General features: G+C 43.6%; 1 protein-coding gene across 1 annotated transcript in view; it reads left to right on the forward strand.

Annotated features, from left to right (window-relative positions):
* The window catches only part of ubr1 (ubiquitin protein ligase E3 component n-recognin 1), a 222,574-nt gene that overhangs the window by 166,521 nt on the left and 29,107 nt on the right, over nucleotides 1-26,946 (forward strand). Inside the window, exons 34-39 of the mRNA XM_078233618.1 lie at nucleotides 2,606-2,696; nucleotides 4,073-4,221; nucleotides 6,242-6,297; nucleotides 8,038-8,134; nucleotides 11,948-12,015; nucleotides 13,809-13,959. Coding sequence (XP_078089744.1) covers nucleotides 2,606-2,696; nucleotides 4,073-4,221; nucleotides 6,242-6,297; nucleotides 8,038-8,134; nucleotides 11,948-12,015; nucleotides 13,809-13,959 — 612 coding nt within the window. The remainder of the gene's footprint in view (nucleotides 1-2,605; nucleotides 2,697-4,072; nucleotides 4,222-6,241; nucleotides 6,298-8,037; nucleotides 8,135-11,947; nucleotides 12,016-13,808; nucleotides 13,960-26,946) is intronic.

Below are 26,946 nucleotides of genomic sequence, written 5' to 3' on the forward strand. Positions count from 1 at the left end.
GTCATTGTCAGATGCTGGAAGTAACAACGGCATATGGGTAAAGAACAGGACTAGTTGGATTACTCTTTCAAAGAGCTGGCACAGGCACAATGGACTGAATGGCCTTCATTGTGCCATATGACCTCCTGACTAGGTAGGTCACTTGAAGTGGGATCAGTCAAATCTGGGAAAGGCCTCTTCATAGAGGCTTTAAAGAGCACTGAAGGAGGTCTTTCAGTCTATCATGACTGTGCTGGCTCTCTGGATTGCTCTGCAATTAGTCCCGTTAGCCTGTTTCTTTCCCCCCATAGCTGTGCAAGTCTTTCCCTCAAGTACCCACCCAGTTTCTTTTTTAAATCGTAGATCACCTCTGCTTCCACCACCCTCATAAGCAGTGAGTTCCAGGTCACTACTATTCAGTATGTAAACATCTCCTCACAGCCCCTTATCTCTTGCCTAAAACCCTAAATCTATCTCCTGGTCCTTATATGATCAGTTAATGGATAAAGATTTTTTTTTGTCTACCATATTTGAACTGGTCATAATCTTGTACACCACTATCAAATCTCCCCTCCAATCTACTTTGCCCTAAGGAGAACAACCACAGCTTCTCTGACCTGCTGATGACACCAAGATTGGTGGAGTAGTGGATGAGGTGGAGGGCTGTTGTAGGCTGCAAAGAGACATAGATAGGATGCAAAGCTGGGCTGAAAAATGGCAAATGGAGTTTAACCCTGATAAATGTGAGGTGATTCATTTTGGTATGACTAATTTAAATGTGGATTACAGGGTCAAAGGTAGGGTTCTGAAGACTGTGGAGGAACAGAGAGATCTTGGGGTCCATATCCACAGATCTCTAAAGGTTGCCACTCAAGTGGATAGAGCTGTGAAGAAGGCCTATAGTGTGTTAGCTTTTATTAACAGGGGGTTGGAGTTTAAGAGCCGTGGGGTTATGCTGCAACTGTACAGGACCTTGGTGAGACCACATTTGGAATATTGTGTGCCGTTCTGGTCACCTCACTATAAGAAGGATGTGGAAGCGCTGGAAAGAGTGCAGAGGAGATTTACCAGGATGCTGCCTGGTTTGGAGGGAAGGTCTTACGAGGAAAGGTTGAGGGAGCTAGGGCTGTTCTCTCTGGAGCGGAGGAGGTTGAGGGGAGACTTAATAGAGGTTTATAAAATGATGAAGGGGATAGATAGAGTGAACGTTCAAAGACTATTTCCTCGGGTGGATGGAGCTATTACAAGGGGGCATAACTATAGGGCTCGTGGTGGGAGATATAGGAAGGATATCAGAGGTAGGTTCTTTACGCAGAGAGTGGTTGGGGTGTGGAATGGACTGCCTGCAGTGATAGTGGAGATAGACACTTTAGGAACATTTAAGCGGTTATTGGATAGGCACATGGAGCACACCAGGATGATAGGGAGTGGGATAGCTTGATCTTGGTTTCAGATAAAGCTCGGCACAACATCGTGGGCACCTGTTCTGTGCTGTACTGTTCTGTGTTCTATATGTTCTAACCTAATGTCGTAGCTAAAATTCTTCATCCCTGGAACCATTCTGGTAGATCGCCTCTCAAGGCCCCTCACATCCTCCTTAAAGCGTGACCAGAATTAAACACATTACTCCAAGTTGTGGACGAGCCAGATCCTTGTAAAGGATCAATATTTATTGTTGATTTAATTATTTGGATTCAGTGCCATTTACTGCAAGTCAGGTTTACAAGAATTGACTTGCAAAGAGGCATGCAATCTTATCAATTTTGCTGAGCTGCAAGTGACTAATTACCATAGAATTCTGCAATGTTTGGAAATTTCTTCCACCGCCCTCTTTGTTTTCTTGTGTGCCAGATTGCTCATTGGGCAAATACCATTGTTTAACTGGCTGTTACGAAGAGTATGAGAGAGATTGCAATTATCATACATAATCATAGAATCATACAGGACAGAGGGAGGCCATTTGGCCCATCACGCATGTCCCATTCCCTTGCTTCTCCCCTATAGCCAGTAACTGTTTCCTTTCTAAATCTGTAGTTTCCTTTTGAAAATTACTATTGAATCTCCTACCAACACCCTTTTTGACAGGGCAGTCCAGATGAAAAACCCACTGACATAAAAATAAAATCTCCGCATCTGATTCTTTTGTTGAATATCTTAAATCTGAGTTGCCCACCCTCCTTTCACTGAAAACAGTTTCTCCTTATTTACTCATTTAAACAGTTGTGCTAATTAACACTAGATAAGTTGGATATTTGCAGCAAACAGGGCTAAGTGGACAAGATTAAATAATTAGAATCCACAAATTAAATTTAAGTAATTTAAACTTCAAATCTAAGCATATCTCTCTATCGTTGTTTCCACCACACCTTACCCACAAAGGGTATTCCACTTTAATGCACATAAAAAAAAATGTTCTGCAAATATTTAAATTTGTTTTGTAATTTGCTGTTCGTATACAGATAATGAAGTTATTCTCTGAGCTAAGTTACTTATTCAGTTGTAGCTTGGACAGGTTTCTCCCTTCAGTGTTTTTTTGTAGAAGTCAATATAAATAATTTTGGTATAATACACATTGTATTTGTAATGATGTGTGGGGATTCAGTAATTATTGCCACTTTTTTCCTAGAAAAGGAAAGCAAGCTAATACAAGCGAGTTCAGTCTCATGGAAGAATCCAGTAGAATTTAGATCCATCCTCAGCTTTGGAGTACAGTCATCGTACGTAACTTATTTTTAGTGTTCTCTCGTATATTAAATTGTTGTGTTCGGTTAACTAAATATTGAAGGCAGTGGCATGTTACTTGAAACAGCAAGCTCAAATATGCATGTGTGGTTTACAGTTATCTAATTGTCCCATGGGTTCCTGATCTCCATTCATCTGGGGAAAATGCCGAATGGATACCTGTCACCTCTTTGTAAAGAAGGATGGAAGTAGATTGAGATCAATACCTCAGTCCAGCCTTCAGAGGCCTTGACTGTTTGCTGGCTGTGTCTCAGTTGGCAGCACTTTTGATTTTCAGTCACAAGGTTCCAGGTTCAAGTCCCACTCCAAGGTTTGAACACAACTATCAGGACTGACATTCCAATGCAATGGTGAGGGAATGATTCCTGGGCGGCACGGTGACACAGTGGTTAGCATTGCTGCCTCACAGCACCAGGGACCCAGGTTCAATTCTGGCCTCGGGTCACTGTCTGTGTGGAGTTTGCACGTTCTCCCCGTGTCTGCGTGGGTTTCCTCTAGGTGCTCCGGTTTCCTCCCACAGTCCAAAGGTGTGTGGGTTAGGTTGATTGGCTGTGCTAAATTGACCCTAGTGTGAGGGGGATTAGCAGGGTAAATATATGGGGTTACGGGAATAGGGCCTGGGTGGGATTGTGGTCGGTGCGGACTCGATGGGCCGACTGGCCTCCTAGGATTCTATGATCCAATGAAATCCCAAGAATGTAGCAGGAGGAGGAGGATTACACATGTGGACATTAAGCTTCCAGCCAGAGAAAAGGGGGAGGGGGGTATAAATAAATAAAATAGGGGTGCCTTGCGTCACAGTGGTTAGCACTGCTGTCTCATACAACCAGGGACCAGCCTTCGCCTCTGTGTGGCGTTTGCATGTTCTCCCAGTGTTCATGTGCGTTTCCTCCAAGTACTCTGGTTTCCTCCCACAGACTAAAGATGAGCAGGTTAGGTGGATTGACCATGATAAATGCGCAGGTATTACGGAGGTGGGGGTGGGTCCTGGGTAAAATGCTCTTTCGGAGAGTTGATGCAGACTCAATGGATAGAATGGCCTCCTCTTGTAGGGGTTCTATGGGTGAATATTAGAATATTTACAATTTGCTTTTGTGGAGATTAGGTGGAGATAGGATTTGTGCCAACTTCAGTGAGAAATGTCAAAAAATGATGAGGCTCTGGATGGTGTTTAGCACCTATAGTGATGAATCCCTGTGCATATCACTGCAATATCACTGATCTTCAATACAATATCATGGCTAATTTTCATAGGTGAAACTTGGGAATAAAAGGGCAATTGTTCTAGAATTAGGATATAGTAAAATATAGCTTTAGTTTAAATCCTTATTCTCTTTTTGTACCTGTACAGGATTGCATATTCAAAAAGCATTGTTGAAATGCTACAGTTGTTCGCTACAGCCGTATACCGAGTAGGGTTGAAGGTTGCCCCCAATGAAGCTGATGCTCGAGTTCCAGTGATGGCATGGAATGCTTGTGCCTTTACTATTCAATCCATAGGTATGCATTATCTAGTTGCACTTCTCAGTTTCTGCGTTAATATTGAAATAAAATTGTTGAAAGCTGTACTTTATTTGGCTTTATATGTACTTTATAATTTAACCCTTTGTGCATTTATTAAATATTTTGGTTTATTCACCAGCCCTGAAATAGTATTGTTAGATAAGCGTCTGAAGGGTTATGGAACCAAGGTGAGTAAATCGAGTTGAGAACCAGATCAACCATGATCTAATGAAATGCAGAACAAACTTGAGCTGAATGACCTCTTCCTGTGTCCTGAGTGCTGAAGTAATGAGGTGTGGTTGGCTGCCACAGTCCATCTACACAATATGCCCTTCAATTTTTTTTCCCCTTGTCCAACCCCTTATAAATACCGCTTCTTGAGTGTTATGATGCTGCGACCTTTACTCACTTACCTCCTTGCTTATTGCAGCTCAGTTGGAATCCAAGTAGAGCAGGAATTAAACCAAAAGTAAAATTAGGCAATGCTGGTAAAACTCAACAGGTCTGGCAGCATCTGTGGAGAGAGAAACAGAGTTAACTTTTTGAGTCGAATATAATTACTTTTAAGAACTATTTCTTTAAATTCCAAGCATCTGTCATATATTACTTGAATGTAAGAAATAGGAGCAGGAAATCGTACTGCCCTTGACCCTGCTTTGCTGTTCAGTACAATCATGGCTGATCTACTTTAACTTAATTTCCCACCTGCTTCCCATATCCCTTGACCCCCTGAGAGACCAAGGGTCTTTCTATCTTGGCCTTAAATATATTCAAATGCTAAAACATCCATAATCTTTGAGGTAAACTATTCCATAGATACGTGGTCCTTTTTATTTATTTCTTTACTCTATCCTTAAAGTTACAAAGCCAATGCTCAGAATGGACCCGGCAAACCCAAATCCATTCTTTGCTTGTTCTCAAAAACCAAATTCAAAAACCAATTAAATCCAATTCAAGGTCCCCACGAAGGAGACAAACAAGATCCAAGCTGACAAGATGAGGCATTGCACCCCATCTTGGGCTTGATCTTAGCCAAAATGCCGATTGAGTGAAGAAATTTCTCCGTGTTGCTATGGCCCTGTGTTCTAGATGCCCCATCAAATCCCTTAAACCCTTATGTTTCAATGAGATCACCTCTAATTCTAGTGTGTTGGCCCAATTTACTTCGCCTTTCATCAAAGGACAATCATCTCATCTCAGAAATCATTTTTGAATGATCTATTCAATTAGTCTCACACACCTCCTCATCTGCAGCTAGGTGCTCCTCAGACAGCATCAAAAGCAGGAACACATTTGAAATCATGTGATGGCCCAGTAGAACCCTGGTCTGAAGATAGGTTTGTATCTCAACTTTGGCCACTATTTACATTGAGTTTTCTTTGGAAGCTGGACATCACTAAGTACCTAGGCATACTGATGAGCAGGACATTGGACTAGATTTTAATATAGGCCAGATTTCAACACCCCCATAAAGAGTCACCCACAATCTCTTCACATAAAATGTAGATGCTGTAACTGTGTGTGTAAATTTTCAAAAATATTCAAACTTGATCATAAAGTTATGTGAAGAAACTTCCTTAAAGGAAGCTATAAATGAAACATAGGAACAGGAATAGGCCATTCAGCCACTCTTGCCATTCAACTAGATCATGGTTGCTCTGTATTTTAACTCCATTTGCCCACCTTAGTTCTGTAACTCTTAATAAAAATCAATCAATCTCAGTTTTCTCGCAGCCTGAACATGTTTTTGGGGTGGGAGGGGTAGTATGGAGGAGAGAGTTCTCAATTTGCACTGTTCTATATGAGAACAAGTGCTGCTGACATCACCCCGAATGGTCTAACTATAATTTTAAAGTTCTGTTCATCCCACGAGAGGATTTTCTGACCACCCTAGCGAATCCATACTGCAGACAATAGTGGGAAATGGTTGACAAGTTTCTCAATGTACAATGATGTATTTACAGTTGTAAACAAATCAGTTTTTCCCACTTTTAACACTACTTTTCCACCCCCACAGAGAATATGCTTAATGATGAGGACAAAGTTTTGTTCGGATCACTGCCAGACAGACAGGTAGATTGGCTACTCTGCTATAATTACTGAAGTTCTCTTTTTAAAAATTGAGTATAGATATTGGGTATTTAAACAATGGCAACTGCAGACTTAGTTAATGTAGAGGTTGTCTTAGAATCATGAATTTTATAGAAGGCCATTTGGATTGAGGTTTCCAAAAGAGAAATTTATTTAGTTACATTCCCCTTCTATTGTTCCATGCTCTTTCACGTTTGTATTTTTCAATTACCTATCCAACTTTCATCTCGGGTATTTCCCTCATTTCTCTTCGTTCTTTTGATCTTAAATGCCTCTAACAACTTTCCATTTGCCCTTCTTTGTTCTGCAAGAAAGAGCTCCCTTTCTCCAATCTGTCCTTCATGCCTGGTATCATGATTAGTTGACTTAGTTGGTCATAGAGTCATAAAGGTTTACAGCATGGAAACAGGCCCTTCAGCCCAACTTGTCCATGCCGCCCTTTTTTAAAAAATAAACCCTTAAGCCACTCCCAATTGCCCGCATTTGCCCCATATCCCTCTATACTCATGTAACTGTCTAAATGCTTTTTAAAAGGCAAAATTGCACCTGCCTCTACTGCTACCTCTAGAAGCTTGTTCTAGACACTCACCACCCTCTGTGTGAAAAAAGTGCCCCTCTGGACACTTTTGAATCTCTCCCCTCTCACCTTAAACCTATGCCCTCTAGTTTTAGACTCCCCTACCTTTGGGAAAAGATGTTGACTATCTACCTAATCAATGCCCCTCATTATTTTAGAGACCTCTATAAGATCACCCCTAAGCCTCCTATGCTCCAGGGAAAAAAGCCCCAGTCTATCCAGCCTCTCCTTATAACTCAAGCCATCAAGTCCTGGTAGCATTTCTGCACTCTTTGTAGTTTAGTAATATCCTTTCTATAATAGGGTGACCAGAACTGTACCATTTTGCATCCTTTCTGTGACCTTGTCAAACGTGTTGAAGTAAAACTTGATGCAATGTACTGTTAAAGAATTCATCATGATGTAACCTATGGTTTGTACAGGTTTAGCATCACCTCTTTATTCTGTACCCTGTGCTCCAATTTGTAAAAATATTTTAACACCCTTTCTTGAACACCTTTCCTTCATTCAAATTATTTGACAATCCACATGTTTCAAATTATTACCTCATCCAATTGGTAGCACTTCAGATTTAACAAGAATAAATCCCAAAACCTTCATCTTGACTGAACTATTAATCAATTAATTCAACCAGAGACAGTTACATGGATTACAGAGGCCCAATACCTGTACAGATGTATTATTGGGCATGTGTTCCTTCAGAGGATAGCTACTAGGTCAGTGTAAGCTTGTAGCTTTCGGTACAACTTGTGTATCTAGCAATGCCTAAAAGATTGTGGTCAGAGTTCTTGCTGTCTAGCTTCCCTCAGCATTCGAGGGTACTTGCCATCAGGGCCCAGTGCATTTTGTACTTTTGAGTTCCTCAATGTTTTTCCCAGACTTGCTTCCTTACCTATGGTTAACTAATAGCTCCATCTCATCCTCATCATTCTCTTAGATGAGGATCATTCCCTTTCATTCTCACTATCGTACTCCTCTGTGAAAACTACTATCTCTTCCATTCTTTCAGTCTCCATTAGATTGTGCTTTTCATTTTCATTCTATGCCTAGAATAAGCTTTTTATATCCTCAGTCTGTATCTTCAGGAAATTGTGTTGCAGATGAAGAGTAGATTCTGAACAGTGACCAGATGTTTATAATTGTAGGGTATTAGCCTGAAAGCTGTTCTGCAGTTTGCTGCTTCGCAGAGAGTGGTGGCATCACCCAGAGTTATCCAGAAGCACCTGACCCGCTTAATGTCAGGTATGTACGAGCATTTACTGGGCAGCTGATTATGCGATTCTTCATTTGCAATATGAGCTGAATACAGTTTTGAAGCAGTAGTTGGTAATAAGTAGAGTTGAGTCAAATGAACCGAAAAGGAAATACTCAAAAGAAATTCATGCTGTGCTTGTGATTTTAATTTGACTTCTTTACATATGGTCTCACTGTGAAAGGGATCATTGTGAAAGGGTCTGTTTCACATACTCATTTACAACTGAATCATTTACAGCATGTAACACCGATTGTGTTACAAACCAGCACAGTAGCTTCTTGTGTTAATAAACATATTCGTAGAAATTGTTGTACCTGTTAATTCTCAAATACTTTCAACCAGTTTGCTTACTCCAAGGTTTTACCCCGGTGCCCTTATTTGCAAGATGGACAAAGGACAAACACAAGTAAAGGTTCAACAAGTTTATTAATAACAACACTATTAACCCTTAAATTACCCACATAAAACAAGAGGATACCCCAGATTCAAGTATACTACCCGCAAAGATGGTTTGGTTAAACTGCAGGCTCGATTCTGAGTCCCTCTGGTCTGTCGTCATGAAGGCGAATCTCAATGGCAGCTTCTTCCTTCCTTCTCTGGTCAGCCTTCCGAACGGTCAAGGCCACCTCCCTCATCGAGTCTTCGCTCCTGGTCTGTCTGAAAATGTGTTCCTTTATCCCCCTGCCTCCTTGCCTTTCCAGAAACTCCTCTGGCTTCCGACCAATGAGGTCCCAGGAGGGGGTTCCAGTACCCAGTGGGTTTCTTGATGTCTGCCTGACAGGACACCAGGGTCCGCCCCCCAGGTGTCCATCTCCACAATGTTGCTTACATGTATCTGCAGGAACTTTCGGTGACAGAAAGTCTGGCCCGATCTGGGCTTCTAACAATAGGCCGGTGCATTTCAATGAGGTGCAATGATCTCCTGCTAAGTATCAGTCGAGTGCAACGACCTTTGATGGGTGGTTGATGGGTCAGGCCCAGACATGTTTGTGTATTTGTACAATTGGCCTGCCCGAGGTTTGACTGTGTTTGATTTTAATATGCCCAATTCTTTAATTTAGGATATCCAATTTTATCAGTTTTAAAACTAGGCCCTGTTTATATCGCCACAAAATAAACAGCTCAATTTCAAATATTGGGGAGTTGTTTGAATGAAGCAATGGAATTAAGATGCCCCATCTGTTGCTGAGTCCTATTTGAAATTAATTAAGTTCCCCAGGACACGAGCTGAACTCAGAAAAGAAGAGAGAGACTTGCATTCATTCAGAGCTTTTCAAGACCTCAGGGCATTCCACGGTGCTTTGCAGCCAATGAAACACTTTTGAAGTGTACTCCGTTGCAACAAACATTGCAACCAGTTTGCTCAAGGCGAGGTCTCTCAAAAACCAATTATAAGATAATGACCAGATGATGGTTGAGGGAGAAATATTTTCCAGGGAGGACGTCTCTGCTGCTGTTTGAATCATGCCATACAATTTTTACATTTTGAGAGGCCAGGTAGGGCCTCGGTTTAAGGTCTCATCCAAAAATGGATGAGACACTCAGTCAGCAGTCTCACAGAGAAATTGGAGGGAAAGATTGATGCTGGCAGCCTGAACCATCCACCTTCTGTGGCTTATGAATGAAAAGTCACACTGGTCCAGTAAAGGGTGCTACTCCAAGGTTGTGGTTTGGAATATTAATTGGCAGAGTTGAGGGAGCTTTGTTGTGCAAGTGGCTGTATCACAGGTTCTTACTGTTGACATCAACAGCAAATCTTTCTTACTGCTATGAGCAGAAGTAGAAAATCTCTAAAACGCTATTAAGTTCATTTAGACACTGGTGCAGCATCCGAATCTTACTCCTCCTGTCTAGCAACGTGCACAATGTTGGATTAAAGGCTTAATGTCTTTAATAACCAGTAGTATGTTAATTAAGCACTAGGAGCTTTCTGTTCCCGAGCCTTGGTAGCATCCAGGGCAACATTGATGGAAGTATTCGCAAAAGTCTTCAGACGGAGGTGCTGAGTGGACGATCTATCTTGGCCTCCTCTGGAGCACCTCGGTATCATAGACGCCAGTCTTCATCCAATTTGATTCACTCCACATGATATCAACAAATGGCTGAAGGCATTTGATACCGAAAAACCTTGATAGTATTCCGACAGTAGTGCTGAAGACTTGTGCTCCATTATTTGCTGCATCCCTAGCCAAGCTGTTTCAGCGCAACTATAGGAATGGCATCTACCCAGCAATGTGGAAATTTCCCAGGTACACAAAAAGCAGAACAAATCCACCCCAGCCAATAATTGCCCCATCAGTCTACTCTCAACCGTTAATAAAGTGACAGAATGGGTCATCAGCAGTGCTATCAAGTGGCACTTGTTCAGCAATAACCTGTTCACTGATGCTCAGTTTGGGTTCTGCCAGGGGCACTCACCTTCTGACCTCACTAAAACCATGGTTCAAACATGGACAAAAGAGCTGAACTCTAGATCCAAGGAGTCTGAACAAGACTGGAGTCAATGGAAATTGGAAGTGGGGAGGAGGATCTCTCAGCTGGCTGGGGTCAGACCTGGCACAAAGGAAGATGTTGTGTTTTTTGGAAGTCCGTCATATGTGTTCCAGGGCATCACTGCAGGAGTTCCTCGGGTCCTATTCTCAACCATCTTTAGCTACTTCATCAATGCCCTTTCTTCCATCATAAAGACAGAAATGGGGATGTTCACTGATGATTGCACAATGTTCAGCACCATTCAAATACTGAAGCAGTCCATGTCCTAATGCAGCAAGACCTGGACAATATCCCTTTGGGCTGGCAAGTGGTGTGTAACATTCACCCCGCAAAAGTGCTATGCAATGATCATTTCCAACAAGAGAGAATTTAACCATCACCCTTTGACATTTAAAACGCTGAATCTCCCTCTATCAATGTCCTGGGAGTTACCCTTGACCAGAATCTTTACTTGGCCAGCCACATGAATACTGGCTGCAAGAGCAGTTTGGAGGCTAAGAATCCTGTGACAGGTATTTCATCTCCTGACTCCCAAAGCCTGTTCACAAACTTCAAGACACAAGTTAGAAGTGTGAAGGAATACTGTCCCCTTGCCTACATGAGTGTTGTTCCAGCAACACTCAAGAAGCTTGACACCATCCAGGACAAAACAAACCGCGTCATTGGCACCCCATCCACATCACCCACTCCCCCCACCAGGAATGCACAGTAGCAGCAGTGTGTACCATCTACAAGATGCACTTCAGGAACTCAGCAATGTTCCTTACACAATATATTCCAAGCTCTCAACCACTATGTAGAAAGACAAGGGCAGCAAATACATGGGAATACCATCCACCTGGAATTTCCCCTCTAAGCCACACACTAACCTGACTTGGGAATACATCCCTATTCCTTCACTGTCAATGGATCACAATTCTGGAACTTCCTCCATAACAGCACAATTGGTGTCCCTACACCACACAGACTGAGGAGGTTCAAGAAGGCAGCGCACCACCAACTTCTCAAGGGCACTTAGGGGTGGGCCATAAATGCTGGCCTGCCAGCAAAGCCCACGTCCCTTGGATGAATATAACCAATTATTTAAAAATACACCTGATGCTGAAACGTTTTATTTTGTGGTAGAATGTTGTCAGTTTTGCTGAACATTGATCATTCAAGTTATTGTATTGTATTTATTTTTATTGTATTGTAAGAAACTTCAAATAATTCAGTTAAGCTAGTTCAACATCATTCTGATAATCAACCATTCACTTTGATTATCTAAAGTGTTTTTACGTGATATGATTTTGTGTTTTGCTTTCTAGTTTTTGTGCCTTTCCTGGATGTTGAAGACACTTGGTCAATTCTGGATATTGACTTCTTCCACCTCTTGGTATGTTTATGGGCCTTTATTTTTTCGTGGTACATGAGAAGATAATTTAAACCACTTGTTTCTTCTGAGTTCCTGATTCTGAGCCATGTAAGAAGCACTTGTTCACATTCTGTAGTGGAAATCCTTTCCCAAAAATCTATTGAACCTAGAGGTCAGTTGATAGTTCCAAGGATGAGATTGATAGATTTTTGTTAGGCAGGGATATTAAGGAAAAAGAGCAAAAACAGGTAAATTGATCTCCCCGAATGGCAAAATAAAGGCTTGAGGGGCCTCTTTTTCCTATATATTACAGTTGGAGATTTGAACATTTCAGGAGCTTCTTTAAATAGACAGCATCGCTTAGGAACCATATCTGGAGCACAACCAGGATTCACATTATTGTTATTCACGGGATGTTGCTAGCCCAGCATTTTTATTGCCTATCTCTAATTATCCTTAAGAAGGTCGCGATGAGTTGCCTTCTTGGACCACCTCAGTCCATGTGATGTAGGTCCTGTGCTCTCAGGGAGGGACTTCCATGAGTTTGACCCAGGAACAGTGAAGGAAAGATGATATAGTTTAACGATCTGGAGATCAAAACCATCTACAAATCTAGAGCCTGCTTCTTATTTTGCTACATGATGAGATTTCTGGCTAAAGTGGATTTTGATGAGCCTTCACTAGGTGCCAATGTTTGTACCTGTTTTATTCAGCCCACAACTGATCTCAAGTTCAGCTATCGCAGCTGTCTTCTTACCTTCTTCGGCAGTCCCTTAAAATGAAGGATGACTTGCTTTTACTCTGGTTTGATGGCTGAAACACCCAAACCTGTTTATATTAGCTTGGGCCTCCAGATTATTATTCCAGTGACATTACCAGTATACCACTGTCTCCCCTGGCCTGCTGTAATTTGTTCTAATATCTAAAATGTAAAGAAGTACAGGGTAAAGAAGCTGCCCAGTAAACCATGACTTCAGCTTTTGGTTTGAAATCCTGGTCCTCCAGTAATGCTGGCACGTTGGTAGCAATGATGAATTTCATCATCTATGCCTGCCTTCATAGAGAGAAAGCTGCAAAGATACAGATAGTGGTTCACATGCTCCAGGATTTAGCTGTTGATCTTAATCAACAGGATGTGGTGTCATGCCTTGGAAGCTGATTGAAAGTGGGTCTTAGTTTTCTGGGTGTTTAGTAAAAGCCCCATTTTCACATATGCTTCAGCGAAGGATGGAATGATAACCTGGAGCTCAGTTTCTGAGTGAGCGCGCACACACAAGCATCATATGCATACTGAAACTCAGTGAGCTGAGGTTGGAGTAATTTTGGTTTCAGATTGAAGGTGATGTAGGTTGAACAGTTTCTATCTGTTCTGAAGATTATCTCTACACCTGTAGGTAATTTATTGCAACAGTGATTTACAATAAAAAGACTCGAGTCTTTTATCACATGTGGAAGCGGAAAACTATATTGATTATTCAAGCATCATAAGTAATAAATTAATTAATTGTCCCCAGTCTGAAGACTTGCTCTTTCCACCAAACAACCTCTACCTAATTAATTTAGGAACACAAGGACAGGTAATTCTCACTGAATTACTGAGTGGATATGGTTGTTAATCTTCCTAAAACCTGACCACAGAGACAGATGGATTCCTTTAAAGATGTAGATAACTGAAGCCTATTTTAAAATTTTATTTGCTTCCCACTCGCCACGCTGTAAATATCTGCTTGATTTGTGTGATTGATGATAACTTTGTCTTTTGCAAGTTGAAATGCAGTTAACTTCAGTATTGTTACATCTGATTTGTTTTTCAGGTAAGCCTAGTCTTAGCATTTCCTTCATTGTACTGGGAGGAGACTGTGGAGCTACAACCTTCAGACATCAGCTGTGCATTCAACAACCTCTACCTCTTCCACCTGGTTACGATGGCACACATTGTACAGATACTTTTTACCTCAACAACAGGTGAGCACTGTAAGACTCATATCATAGAATCATAGAATCCCTACAGTGCAGAAGGAGGCTATTTGGCCCATCGAGCCTGCCCCGACAACATTCTCCATCCAGGCCGTATCCCCTTAACCCCATGTATTTATCCTGCTAATCCCCCTGACACTGAGTCAATTTAGCATAGCCAATCCACCTAACCTGCACATCTTTGCAATTGAATATAATATATCTTTTGATATTCACAAAATTGGATATATTATAATAAAGAATCACCTGTACATCTATTTCCCTCACCCATGCAAAATGTTGCAGGACGATGGAAAAAGAGCAGCTGATACAAGATAGATGAGCCAAATGGCCTAGATACTAGAAACAGTTTCTCTGACTTCCAAGAAATAGCTGTTTGGTAAATCAGAACTTGAGCATTGCTTTGCATCTCGCAGGAGGTTCATTTGACTGCTCCATTCCAAAGGTGAATTTGAGCACAGGATGGAGCCCGTTAAGAATGTAAGGAAGTTATTACTTGCAGATGTAAATGTAGCAAACGTACCAACCACATGTCAGGACTATGCAAAGGTGTAGGTAATGGAACGTCTCTTTTTAAATAAGGTAACAACTCTTTAGGGACACTAAGAGCAAAATTGGCCAACTGATGTAAGTAAGGGTTGTTTTTGTGTGTGTGACTGATTTACTTGCTTACTAGGATTTGCTTTACACTAATAATGAGACATGATTTATTATCGTTGAAAGACAAGATTCTATAATTCTATAAAACCCATCTTTCTGAGTAACTTTACTGTTCTTAAATTACTATGTTCTCACACTGGTTTAAAATCTGCTTTGGAAGCGTGAGGTCGTAAAGAAGTTTAGATTACCCGAATACAGCTGGCCAAACTGAGGTTGAGGCTGTTCTTGCTTCCAAGGTTCCTCTGCTTCTTGTGCTGATGTTGCCTCTGGAGTGTCAGGTCTCGCTCTGATCCGAGCGGCCCCTCTGAATACAATTCTCCAGCTCATCCCCAAGCGCCTCTGGCTTACTATCGGTTACTATGTCGGCATGGTAACCGAGATGCTGATTTCTCCCGTGTAGTTACAGCAGTTTGATACAGCAATGTAATTCGCGGAGTAATTGAATTATCTGTCCCAGGGAAGGTGTTACAAAAAACCCCTATTGGATATTGTAATTTCCCTCTAGATTGAATCGACCCTAGGGGCTGTCTCAAAAACTTTTCTACCAAAACTCGATCTATTGTTCCATCCGAAACGTCGCAACATTGTCTCATCGATACCTATTCAATATAGTTAGTCAAGGTAAATGGCTTGTATATCTGTCTGGCCTGAATTCTGTGTGTGAATTCTGAAAGCTTCCTGGCTTACTATCTCAGTTCCCTTCCCACGATTCCATTCAGTTGACTAATTTTCCCAGCATGCTGTTTAGTTGGCCAATTTTCCCAGTTTGCAATTCAGCTGGCCAATTTTACTTTTGGTGTCCCAAAAGAGCTGTTACTTTATTTAAAAATAGATATTCCACTACCTATAAGGGATAGGAAGTGACAGCCATTTGCTGATTCATTCTTTAGGGCAAAGCTATGACCAGAGTGTAGCTGTCTGTTTTAAATTTCAAATAATGTTTGGCAGTTAACAGTCATTTGCCATCAGGTGGTGCATTCTCCTTGGCAATGGTGCTACCAATCAGAGTCCACATGCCAACCAATCGGCATTCTCTTCTCGTATGGTATAAATTGTTGTTCCCTTTCTATTTGTATTCCAGCAAATTGTCTTGATGAGCGCAAAAGGTGTCTCTCTTTTCACCAATATTCCAAGAAATAGGAAGTTGAGTTAAAGGAGCATTTGAGAATAAACTCAAATGCCATCTATCGTGAGCCTTTTCACAGTTGACCCTCAGTTGGTCACCTTGAACAAAAGTTGAAACTGGGCAGTGTTTGATATTTGCCAGATCCCAGCTGGTTTGTTCTGAGTACAATAAGAAGTCTCACAACACCAGGTTAAAGTCCAACAGGTTTATTTGGTAGCACAAGCCACTAGCTTTCGGAGCGCTGACCCTTCATCAGGTGAGTGGGGTTTCAGTTCACAAACAGGGCATATAAAGACACAAACTCAATTTACAAAATAATGGTTGGAATGCGAGTCTTTCCAGGTTATCAAGTCTTAAAGGTACAGACAATGTGAGTGGAGAGAGAGTTAAGCACAGGTTAAAGAGGTGTGTATTGTCTCCAGCCAGGACAGTTAGTGAGATTTTGCAAGCCCAGGCAAATCGTGGGGGTTACAGATAGTGTGACATGAACCCAAGATCCCAGTTGTGGCCGTCCTAGTGTGCAGAACTTGGCTAACAGTCTCTGCTCAGTGACTCTGCATTGTTGTGTGTCGTGAAGGCCGCCTTGGAGAACGCTTCCCCGAAGATCAGAGGCCGAATGCCCGTGACCGCATTCGGCCTCTGATCTTCAGGTAAGTGTTCTTCAAGGCGGCCTTCACAACACACGACAACGCAGAGTTGCTGAGCAGAGACTGATAGCCAAGTTCCGCACACATGAGGATGGCATCAACCGGGATCTTGGGTTCATGTCACACTATCTGTAACCCCCACGACTGGGACCCCAGCTCTTCACAATATATATTAGTGATTTGGATGAAGGAACAAAATGTAAGATCTCAAAGTTTGCAGATACCAAATTGGGTGGGATGGTGAACTGTGACGAGGATGCAGAGATCCTTCAGAGTGATCTGGACAGGTTGGGTGAGTGGGCTAATCAATGGCAGATGCAGTATAATTTGGGTAAGTGTGAGGTTATTCACTTTGGAAGCAAAAACAAGAAGGCAGATTACTACCTGCATGGCTGTAATTGGGAGTGTGCAGCAGGACCTGGGTGTCGTTGTGCACCAGTCACTGATGGTAAGCATGCAGGTGCAGCAGGCGAAGAAGGCAAATGGCATGTTGGCCTTCATTGCGAGAGGTTTCGAGTACAGGAGCAGGGATGTGTTGTTGCAATTATACAGGGCCTTGGTGAGGCCACACCTAGAGTATTGTGTGCAGTTTTGGTCGCTTTTTCTGAGGAAGGATGTTCTTGCTCTCGAGCGAGTGCAGTGAAGGTTTACTAGGCTGATTTCAGGAATGGCAGGACTGATGTATGAGAAGAGATTGACTAGGTTAGGATTGTTTCCGCTGGAGTTCAGACGAATGAGGGGAGATCTCACAGAGACTAATAAAATTCTAACAGGACTGGACAGGGTAGATACAGGGAGGATATTTCCGATGGTGGGGGGAGTCCAGAACCAGGGGTCACGGTCTGAGGTTTCAGGGTAGGCCATTTAGGATGGAGGTGAGGAAATGTTTCTTCACCCAAAGAGTGGTGAGCCTGTGGGATTCATTACCATAAGACATAGGAGCAGAATTAGGCCACTTGGCCCACCGAGTCTGCTCCGCCATTCAATCATGGCTGATATTTTTCTCATCCCCATTCCTGCCTTCTCCCCATAGCCCCTGATCCCCTTATTAGTCAAGAACCTATCTATCTCTGTCTTAAAGACACTCAATGACCTGGCCTCCACAGCCTTCTGCGGCAAAGAATTCCACAGATTCACCACTCTCTGGCTGAAGAAATTCCTCCTCATCTCTGTTTTAAAGGATCGTCCCTTTAGCCTGAGGTTGTGCTCTCTGGTTCTAGTTTTTCCTACTAGTGGAAACATCCTCTCCACGTCCACTTTATCCAGGCTTCTCAATATCCTGTAAGTTTCAATAAAATCCCACCTCATCCTTCTAAACGCCCAATGAGTACAGACCCAGAGTCCTCAACTGTTCCTCATACGACAGGCTCTTCATTCCAGGGATCATTCTTGTAAACCTCCTGTGGACCCTTTCCAAGGCCAGCACATCATTCCTTAGATATGGGACCCAAAATTGCTCTCAGTGGGGTCTGACCAGAGCCTTTTATACAGCCTCAGAAGTACATCCCTGCTCTTGTATTCTAGCCTTCTCGACATGCATGCTAACATTGCATTTGCCTTCCTAACTGAAAGGGGCGGCACAATGGTTAGCACTGCTGCCTCACAGCTCCAGAGGCCTGGGTTCGATTCCCGGCTTGGGTCAATGTCTGTGTGGAGTTTGCACGTTCTCCCTGTGTCAGCGCGGGTTTCCTCCGGGTGTCCCGGTTTCCCCCCACAGTCCAAAAATGTGCGGATTAGGTGCGTTGGCCACACTAAATTGCCCCTTAGTGTCCCGGGATGTGTAGGTTAGAGGGATTAGCGGGGTAAATGTGTGAGGTTGTGGGGATAGGGCCTGGGGTGGGATTATTGTCGGTGCAGACTCGATGGGCAAAATGGCCGCCTCCTGTACTGTAGGGTTTCTGTGAACTGCCGACTGAACCTGCATATTAGCCTTAAGGGAATCTTGAACAATGATTCCCAAGTCCCTTTGATGTCAAAACATTGAATGTATTTAAGAGACGGCTGGATTTAGCACTTGGGGCGAATGGGATCAAAGGTTATGGGGAAAAAAGCAGGATTAGGCTATTGAGTTGGATGATCAGCCATAATCGCAATGAGTGGCGGAGCAAGCTCGAAGGGCCAAATGGCCTCCTGCTGCTCCTATCTTCTATGTTTCTATGTTTCTAAAACAAGTCCTGTGATGTTTTGGTCCTGTAGCTTTTTGCGACTCAAAGTATATCCTTATTTCTATGTGTGTAGTAGTAACAAATGGCAGATGCTAGTGCAAACCTATTTAGGATGTTCCTTGGTGAATAATGCTAGAATAACACACTCTCCATACTAGCCTACTTGTTAATTTTAGTGCTTAGTACTTGATGTACCATGTATGTTTAGAACTTGCACATAAATATGTAGCTGATTGTTTACTATACTGTTTGAATATTTCAGAATCCTATTTAGTTGCATCATAGTGGATTTTAATCTCAAAATACACAGCACAAAATGTTGAACTGAGAGTGCATAACAAAACAAGTTTCATTTCTATAGCACCTTTTAATACACTAAAATGTCCCAAGGTATGTCAGGGATCCAGAATCCAACAATAATTGACACCAAGTCAAAGAACCTGTATTAGAACAGATGATCAATATTTAGGATAATATTTTAAAACAGAGTGAGATTGGGAGCTGGAGAAATTTTGGTAGAGAATTCCTAGGCTGAAGGCATGACCATCAATGATGGTAGTGGTGGTGGTGGGAGAGGGGGATTAAAGACATGTTTTCAAATCCCACCATGTCAATTGATGGAATTTAAGTTCAATTAATTAATAAATTTAGTTAATTAATTTTTAAAATCTGGAAATGAAAAGTCTCAATAATGCTGACCATTGAACTATTGCCAATTCGTTATAAAAATCCATCACTAATGCCTTGTCTGGCCTAGATGTCACTCCAGACATACAGCAGTGTGGTTGATCCTTAAAAGACCTCTGAAATGGCCTAGTAAGCCACTCAGTTGTGGCAACTACTGCAGAAAAGTCAAAAAGGAATAAAACTGGCATTGACTTAGGCACTGAAAACAACAATGACATATCCAGCCCTGCAAAGCCCTCTTTACCTCTCGGGGCTTGTGCCAAAATTGAGAGAGCTGCAAGTTCCCCTCCAAGATTGGTCAAGCACCAGCTTGACATGGTCATACTCACCGAATCTTACTTTAAACCCAATGACCCAGATGCCACCGCCACAGTCCCTTAGGACAGAACCAGCAGAGAGAGTGCCACAATGGTATCCAATCAGGAGGGCGTTGCTTTGAGAGTCCTCAACATTGACTTTGGATCACATAAAGTCCTATGGCAGCATATCGAACATGAGAAAGGGAAACTTCCACTGTGTACCACCTTCTGCCTTCCCTCAACTAATGAATCAGTGCTCCTCCATGTTGAACACCACTTGGAGCAAGCACTGAGTGTGTCAAGGGTGCAGAATTCTTGGTGGGGGCTTCAATGTCCATCATCAAGAATTGCTCTGTAGCACGACTACTGACTGGGCTGGCCAAGTCCTAAGGACATTGCTGCTAGACTGGATCTGCAGCAGTTGTGAGGGAATCAACAAGAGGGAAAAACATACTTTACCTCATCCTCACCAGTTTACGTTTTACAAATGTTTCTGTCCATGATGATGCAGGTAGAAGTGGCCACCATACAATCCTTTTGAAGATAAAGTCTCATCTTTACATTGAGACTGCCCTCCATCATGTTGGAACATTTGCAATCATCTTCAGTCACGTTTTTTAAAAAATTCATTTGTGGGACATGGGCATCGCAGGCTGGCCAGCATTGATTGCCCATCCCTAGTTGCCCTTGAGAAGGTGGTGGTGAGCTGCCGCCTTGAATTACTGCAGTCCATATTCTGTGGGTTGACCACAATGCTGTTAGGGAGGGAATTCCAGGATTTTGACCCAGCGACTGCATTGGAACGGTGATATATTTCCAAGTCAGGAGGGTGAGTAGCTTGGAGGGAAACTTGCAGGTGGTGGTGTTCCCATTTATCTGCTGCCCTTGTCCTTCTAGCTGGAAGTGGTCATGGGTTTGGAAGGTGCTGTCTAAGGATCTTTGGTGAATTGCTGCAGTGCATCTTGTAGATAGTACATACTGCTGCTATTAAGCATCGGTGGTGGAGGGATTGAATGTTTGTAGATGTGGTGCCAATCAAGCGGGCTGCTTGTCCTGGATGGTGTCAAACTTCTTGAGTGTTATTGGAGCTGCACCCATCCAGGCAAGTGGGGAGTATTCCATCACACTCCTGACTTGTGCCTTGTAGATGGCGGATAGGCTTTGGGGAGTCAGGAGGTGCGTTACTGAACCGCAGTATTTCTAGCCTCTGATCTGCTCTTGTAGCCACTGTGTTTATGTGGAGAGTCCAGTTGAGTTTCTGGTCAATGGTATCCCCAAGGATGTTGACAGTGAGGGATTCAGTGATGGTAACACCATTGAATGTCAAGGGACGGTGGTTAGAGTGTCTCTTGTTGGTGATGGTCATTGCCTGGCATTTGTATGGTGCAAATGTTACTTGCCACTTGTCAGCCCAAGCCTGGATATTGTCCAGGTCTTGTTGCATTTGAACATGTATCTGAGGAGTCATGAATGGTGCTGAACATTGTGCAATCATCGGCGAACATCCCCACTTCTGACCTTATGGCGGAGGGAAGGTCATTGATGAAGCAGCTGAAGATTGTTGGGCCTAGGACACTACCCTGAGGACTCCAGCAGAGATGTCCTGGAGCTGAGATGACTGACCCTCCACAGTCACAACCATCTTCTTATATACCAGGTATGACTCCAACCAGCAGAGAGTTTGCCCCCTGATGCCCATTGATTCCATTTTCACAAGGGCTCCTCAATGCCACACTCGGTCAAATGCGGTCTTGATGTCAAGGGCTGTGACTCTCGCCTCTGGAATTCAGTTCTTTTGTCCATGTTTGAACCAAGGCTGTAATGAGGTCAGGAGCTGAGTGACCCTGGCGAAACCCAAACTGGGCATCACTGAGCAGGTTATTGTTGAGCAGGTGCGGCTTGATAGCACTGTTGATGACCCCTTCCATCACTTTACTGAAGATTGAGAGTAGACTGAGCGGTAATTGGCCAGGTTGGATTTGTCCTGTTTTTTGTGTACAGGACATTGGGCAATTTTCCACGTTGTTGGGTAGATGCCAGTGTTGTAATTGTACTGGAAGAGCTTGGCTAGGGGAGCAGCAAATTCTGGAGCACAGGTCTTCAGTATTATTGCCGGAATGTTATCAAGGCCCATTGCCTTTGCACTATCCAGTGCTTCCAACCATTTCTTGATGTCACGTGGAGTGAATCGAATTGGCTGGAGACTGGTATCTGAGATGCTGGGGACTACTGGAGGAGGCCGAGATAGATCATCCACTTGGCACTTCTGGCTGAAGATTGCTCCGAATACTTCAGCCTTATCTTTTGCACTGATGTGCTGGGCTCCTCGATCTTTGAGGATGGGGATATTTGTGGAGCCAGTAAGTTCTTTAATTGTCCACCACCATTCTCGACTGGATGTGGAAGAACTGCAGAGCATAGATCCGATCCATTGGTTGTGGGATTGCTTAGCTCTGTCTATCACTTGCTGTTTTTGCCATTTGGTATGTAAGTAGCTCTGTTTGGTGGCTTCACCAGGTTGACACCTCATTTTTAGGTTTGCCTGGTGCTGCTCCTGGCATGCCCTCCTGCACTCTCCATTGAACCAGGGTTGACCCCCTGGCTTGATGGTAATAGTTGAGTGGGGCATATGCTGGGTCATGAGGTTGCAGCTTGTGCTGGAGTACAATTCCGCTGCTGTTGATGGCCCACAGCACCTCATGGATGTCCAGTCTTGAGTTGCCTGATCAGTTCAAAGTCTGCCCCATTTAGCACAGTGATAGGGCTACACAACACAATGGAGGTTATTCTCAATGTGAAGGCGGGACTTTGTCTCTACAAGGACTGTGCGGTGGATCACTCTTACCGATACTGTCATAGACAGATACATCTGCAGCCGGCAGATTGGTAAGGACGAGGTCAAGTATGTTATTTCCTCTTGTTGGTTCCTTCACCACCTGCTGCAGACCCAGTCTAGAAGTTATATCTTTTAGGACCTGACCAGCTCGATCAGTAGTGCTGCTGCCGAGCCACTCTTGGTGGTGAACCTTGAAATTCCCCCACCCAGAGTACATTTTGCGCCCTTGCCACCCTCAGTACTTCCTCCAAATGATGTTCAACATGGAGGAATACTGATTCATCAGCCAAAGGAGGATGGTACATGGTAACAATAAGAAGTTTTTCCCTGGAGCATAGGAGGCTTAGGGGTGATCTTCTTGAGGTCTATAAAATAATGAGGGGCATAGATAAGGTAGATAGTCAACATCTTTTCCCAAAGGTAGGAGAGTCTAAAACTAGAGGGTACAGGTTTAAGGTGAGAGGGGAGAGATACAAAAGGGTCCAGATGGACAATTTTTTTCCACACAGAGGGTGGTGAGTGTCTGGAACAAGCTGCCAGTAGTAGAAGTGGGTACAATTGTCTTTTAAGAAGCACCTAGACAGTTACGTGGGTAAGATTGGTATAGAGGGGAATGGGCCAAATGTGGGCAATTGGAACTAGCCCTGAGGTTTCCATGTTTAACCTTAAGCCATGAAACGTCATGGGTCCAGAGTCGATGTTAAGGACTCCCAGGGCAACTCCCTCCCGACTGTATACCACTGTGCCACCTCTGCTGGGTCTGTCCTGCTGGTGGGACAGGACGTATCCAGGGATGGTAATGGTGGTGTCGGGCGTTATCTGTAAGATATGATTCCGTGAGAATGACGATGTCAGGCTGTTGCTTGACTAGTCTGTGAGACAGCTCTCCCAATTTTGGCACTAGCCCCCAAATGTTAGTAAGGAGGACTTTGCAGCGTCGACAGGGCTGTTTGTTTTGCCGTTGTCTTTTCCAGTGCTTGGGTCGATGCCAGGTGGTCCATCCAGTTTCATTTGTTTGTTGAGACTTTGTAGCGATTGTTACAACTGAGTGGCTTGCTCGGTCATTTCAGAGGGTAGTTGAGAGTCAACCACATTGCCACATGCCAAGTGGATTATCCATTTGGCCTTTTCTGAGATCTCCAGCCAGGTCCACCAGAACTGTACACAGTATTCCAAGTGTGGCCTTATCAATGCCTTGTACAACTTCAACAAAACGTCCCAACTCCTGTATTCAACCTTCTAACCGAAGAAACCAAGTATGCTGAATGCCTTCTTCACCACTCTGTCCACCTGTGACTCCACTTAAAAGGAGCTATGAACCTCTACCCCTAGATCTTTGTTCTCTAACTCTCCCAATGCCCTACCATTAACTGAGTAAGTCCTGCCCTGGTTCGATCTACCAAAGTCCATCACCTCACATTTAAATTCCACCTGTTCAATTGATCAAGATCCCTTGGCAATCCTAGATTCTTCACTGTCCACTATGCCACCAATCTTGGTGTCATCTACAAACTTACTAACCATGCCTCTTAAATTCTCATCCAAATCATTAATATAAATGGCAAATAACAGTGGACCCAGCACCGATCCCTGAGGCCCACTGCTGGACACAGGCCTCCAGTTTGAAAAAACAACATCTACAACCACCCTCTGTCTTCTGTCATCAACTTTCGGAGCGTTGTTCCTCCTTCAGATGAGTGAACAGTTATGTTCACAAACAGGGCATACAAAGACACAGACGCAATTTACAAGATAATGGTTGGAGTGCGAGTTTTTATAGGTAATCAAGTCTTTACAGATACAGACAATGCAAGTGGAGAGAGGCTTAAGCACAGGTTAAAGAGGTGTGAATTGTCTCAAGCCAGGACAGTTAGTGAGATTTTGCAAGCCCAGGCAAGTCATGGGGGTTACAGATAGTGTGACATGAACCCAAGATCCCAGTTGAGGCTGTCCTCATTTGTGCGGAACTTGGCTATCAGTTTTTGCTTGGCGATTCTGCAGTGTCGTGAAGGCCACCTTGGAGAACACTTACCCGAAAATCAGAGGCTGAATGCCCCCGACTGCTGAAGTGTTCCCCGACAGGAAGAGAACACTCCTGCCTGGTGATTGTCGAGATGTTTTCATTCATCCGTTGTCGTAGCATCTGCATGGTCTCACCAATCTACCATGCCTCGGGACATCCTTTCCTGCAGCCTATCAGGTAGACAACGTTGGCCGAGTCGCAAGAGTATGTACCGTGTACCTGGTGGATATGTTCTCACGTGAGATGATGGCATCCGTGTTGATGATCCGGCACGTCTTGCAGAGGTTGCTGTGGCAGGGTTGTGTGGTGTCACGGTCACTGTTCTCCTGAAGGCTGGGTAGTTTGCTGCAGACAATGGTCTGTTTGAGGTTGCGCAATTGTTTGAAGGCAAGAGGTGGGGGTGTGGGATGGCCTTGGCGAGATGTTCATCTTCATCGATGACATGTTGAAGGCTCCGGAGAAGATGTCGTAGCTTCTCCACTCCGGGGAAGTACTGGATGACGAAGGGTACTCTGTCCGCTGTGTCCTGTGTTTGTCTTCTGAGGAGGTTGGTGCGGTTTTTCGCTGTGGCACATCGGAACTGTCGATCAATGAGTTGAGCACCATATCCTGTTCTTATGAGGGCGTCTTTCAGCGTCTATAGGGTCTGTTGCGATCCTCCTCATCTGAGCAGATCCTGTGTACGGAGGGCTTGTCCGTAGGGGATGGCTTCTTTAACGTGTTTAGGGTGGAAGCTGGAGAAGTGGAGCATCGTGAGGTTATCCGTGGGCTTGCGGTACAGTGAAGTGCTGAGGTGACCGTCCTTGATGGAGATGCATGTGTCCAAGAATGCAACCGATTCCGGAGAGTAGTCCATGGTGAGTCTGTTGGTGGGATGGAACTTGTGCTCTACAGCAGCTTCTACAGCAGCTGGTCTGCGTCCTGAGCGCAAGTTGAGAATATGGACTCTATCTTGATTTCCAGGTTGCGGTGTCTGCTGTAGAGCTGGTGTATGAGGTGGTTGAGGAGTGTGAGATTCATGGCGAACAATCACTGAAACAACTATATGATGACATCAAGTTCCATTCCACCATTCAACCTGGTCTGTGAGCCTTCTTACTGTGCTTACCCCAGTCCAACGCCGGCATCTCCACATTCTGTCAGCAAGCCAATGTCGAATCCAATTAGCTACCTCACCTTGGATCCCGTGAGATTTAACCTTGTGCAACAACCTACCATGCAGTACCCTGTCAAAGGCCTTGCTAAAGTCCATGTAGACAATGTCGACTGCACTGCCCTCATCTATTTTTTTGGCTACCCCTTCAAAAAACTCATTCAAATTCGTGATTTTCCACTCTCAAAGCCATGCTGATTTTCCCTAATCAATCCTTGCCTCTCTAAATGCCTGTAGATCCTGTCTCTCAGGATACCTTCTAACAATTTACCCGCTACAGACATTAGGCTCACCGGCCTGTAGTTCCCAGGCTATTCCCTGCAACGGCACAACATTTGCCACCTTCCAATCTTCAGGCTGTCATTTAAAATATCTCTACTAGGGGATCCGCAATTTCCTCCCGAGCCTCCCACAATGTTCTGGGATACACTTCATCAGGTCCCGGGGATTTATCTACCTTGATGCATTTTAAGACTTCCAGCACCACCTCCTCTGTAATATGTTCACTCCTCAAGATATCACGATTTATTTCCCCAAGTTCTCTAACATCCATGCCTTTCTCAAAAGTAAATACTGATGAGAAATATTAATTTAGGATCTCGCCCATCTCTTGTGGCTCTGCACGTAGATGATCTTGTTGATTCTTAAGAGGTTCTATTCTCTCCTTGGTTACTCTTTTGCCCTTTATATATTTGTCGAAGCTCTTTGGATTCTCCTTTGCCTTATCTGCTAAAGCAATAAAGCGTGTCCCCTTTTTGCCTTCCTGATTTCTCATGTCAATTCAATTTGCTTCATGTGATTTTACAAAACAACTGAACGTGCCTGATGCTGAAAAGCTAAGGGCCCTGACAACATCCTGGTGATAGTGCTGAAAACTTGTACTCCAGAACTAGCCACACCCTCGCCAAGCTGTTCAATTACAACACTGTCATCTACCCAACAGTGTGGAAAATTGCTCAGGTAGGACTGGATATTAAATATTCTTGGATTCAGGGTGTTTAGAAGAGATAGGAAAGGAGGAGAGATGGAAGTATTGGTTGCAGTGCTGGAGAGAGAGGATGTCCCAGAGGGTTCAAGGGCAGAATCTATTTTACTGGAGCTAAGTAACAGTAAAGATGCAATTACATTGTAAGATTTGGTCTGTCGGCCAATTGGGAAATTTGCAGATGACACAAAGATTGGCCGAGTAGTGGATAGTGCGGAGGGTAGCTATAATCTACAAAACAATATCGATGAGTTGGTGGAGTGGGCGGTAAAGTGGCAGATAGATTTTAACAAGAGAAGTATGAAGTAATGCACTTAGGGAGGTCAAACAATTATAGGGAATACACAATAAGTGGGAATATACCAAGAAGAATAGATGAAGTGAGGGATCTTGG

The sequence above is a fragment of the Mustelus asterias genome, chromosome 18 (assembly GCF_964213995.1).
Source record: "Mustelus asterias chromosome 18, sMusAst1.hap1.1, whole genome shotgun sequence".
Lineage (NCBI taxonomy): Eukaryota > Metazoa > Chordata > Chondrichthyes > Carcharhiniformes > Triakidae > Mustelus > Mustelus asterias.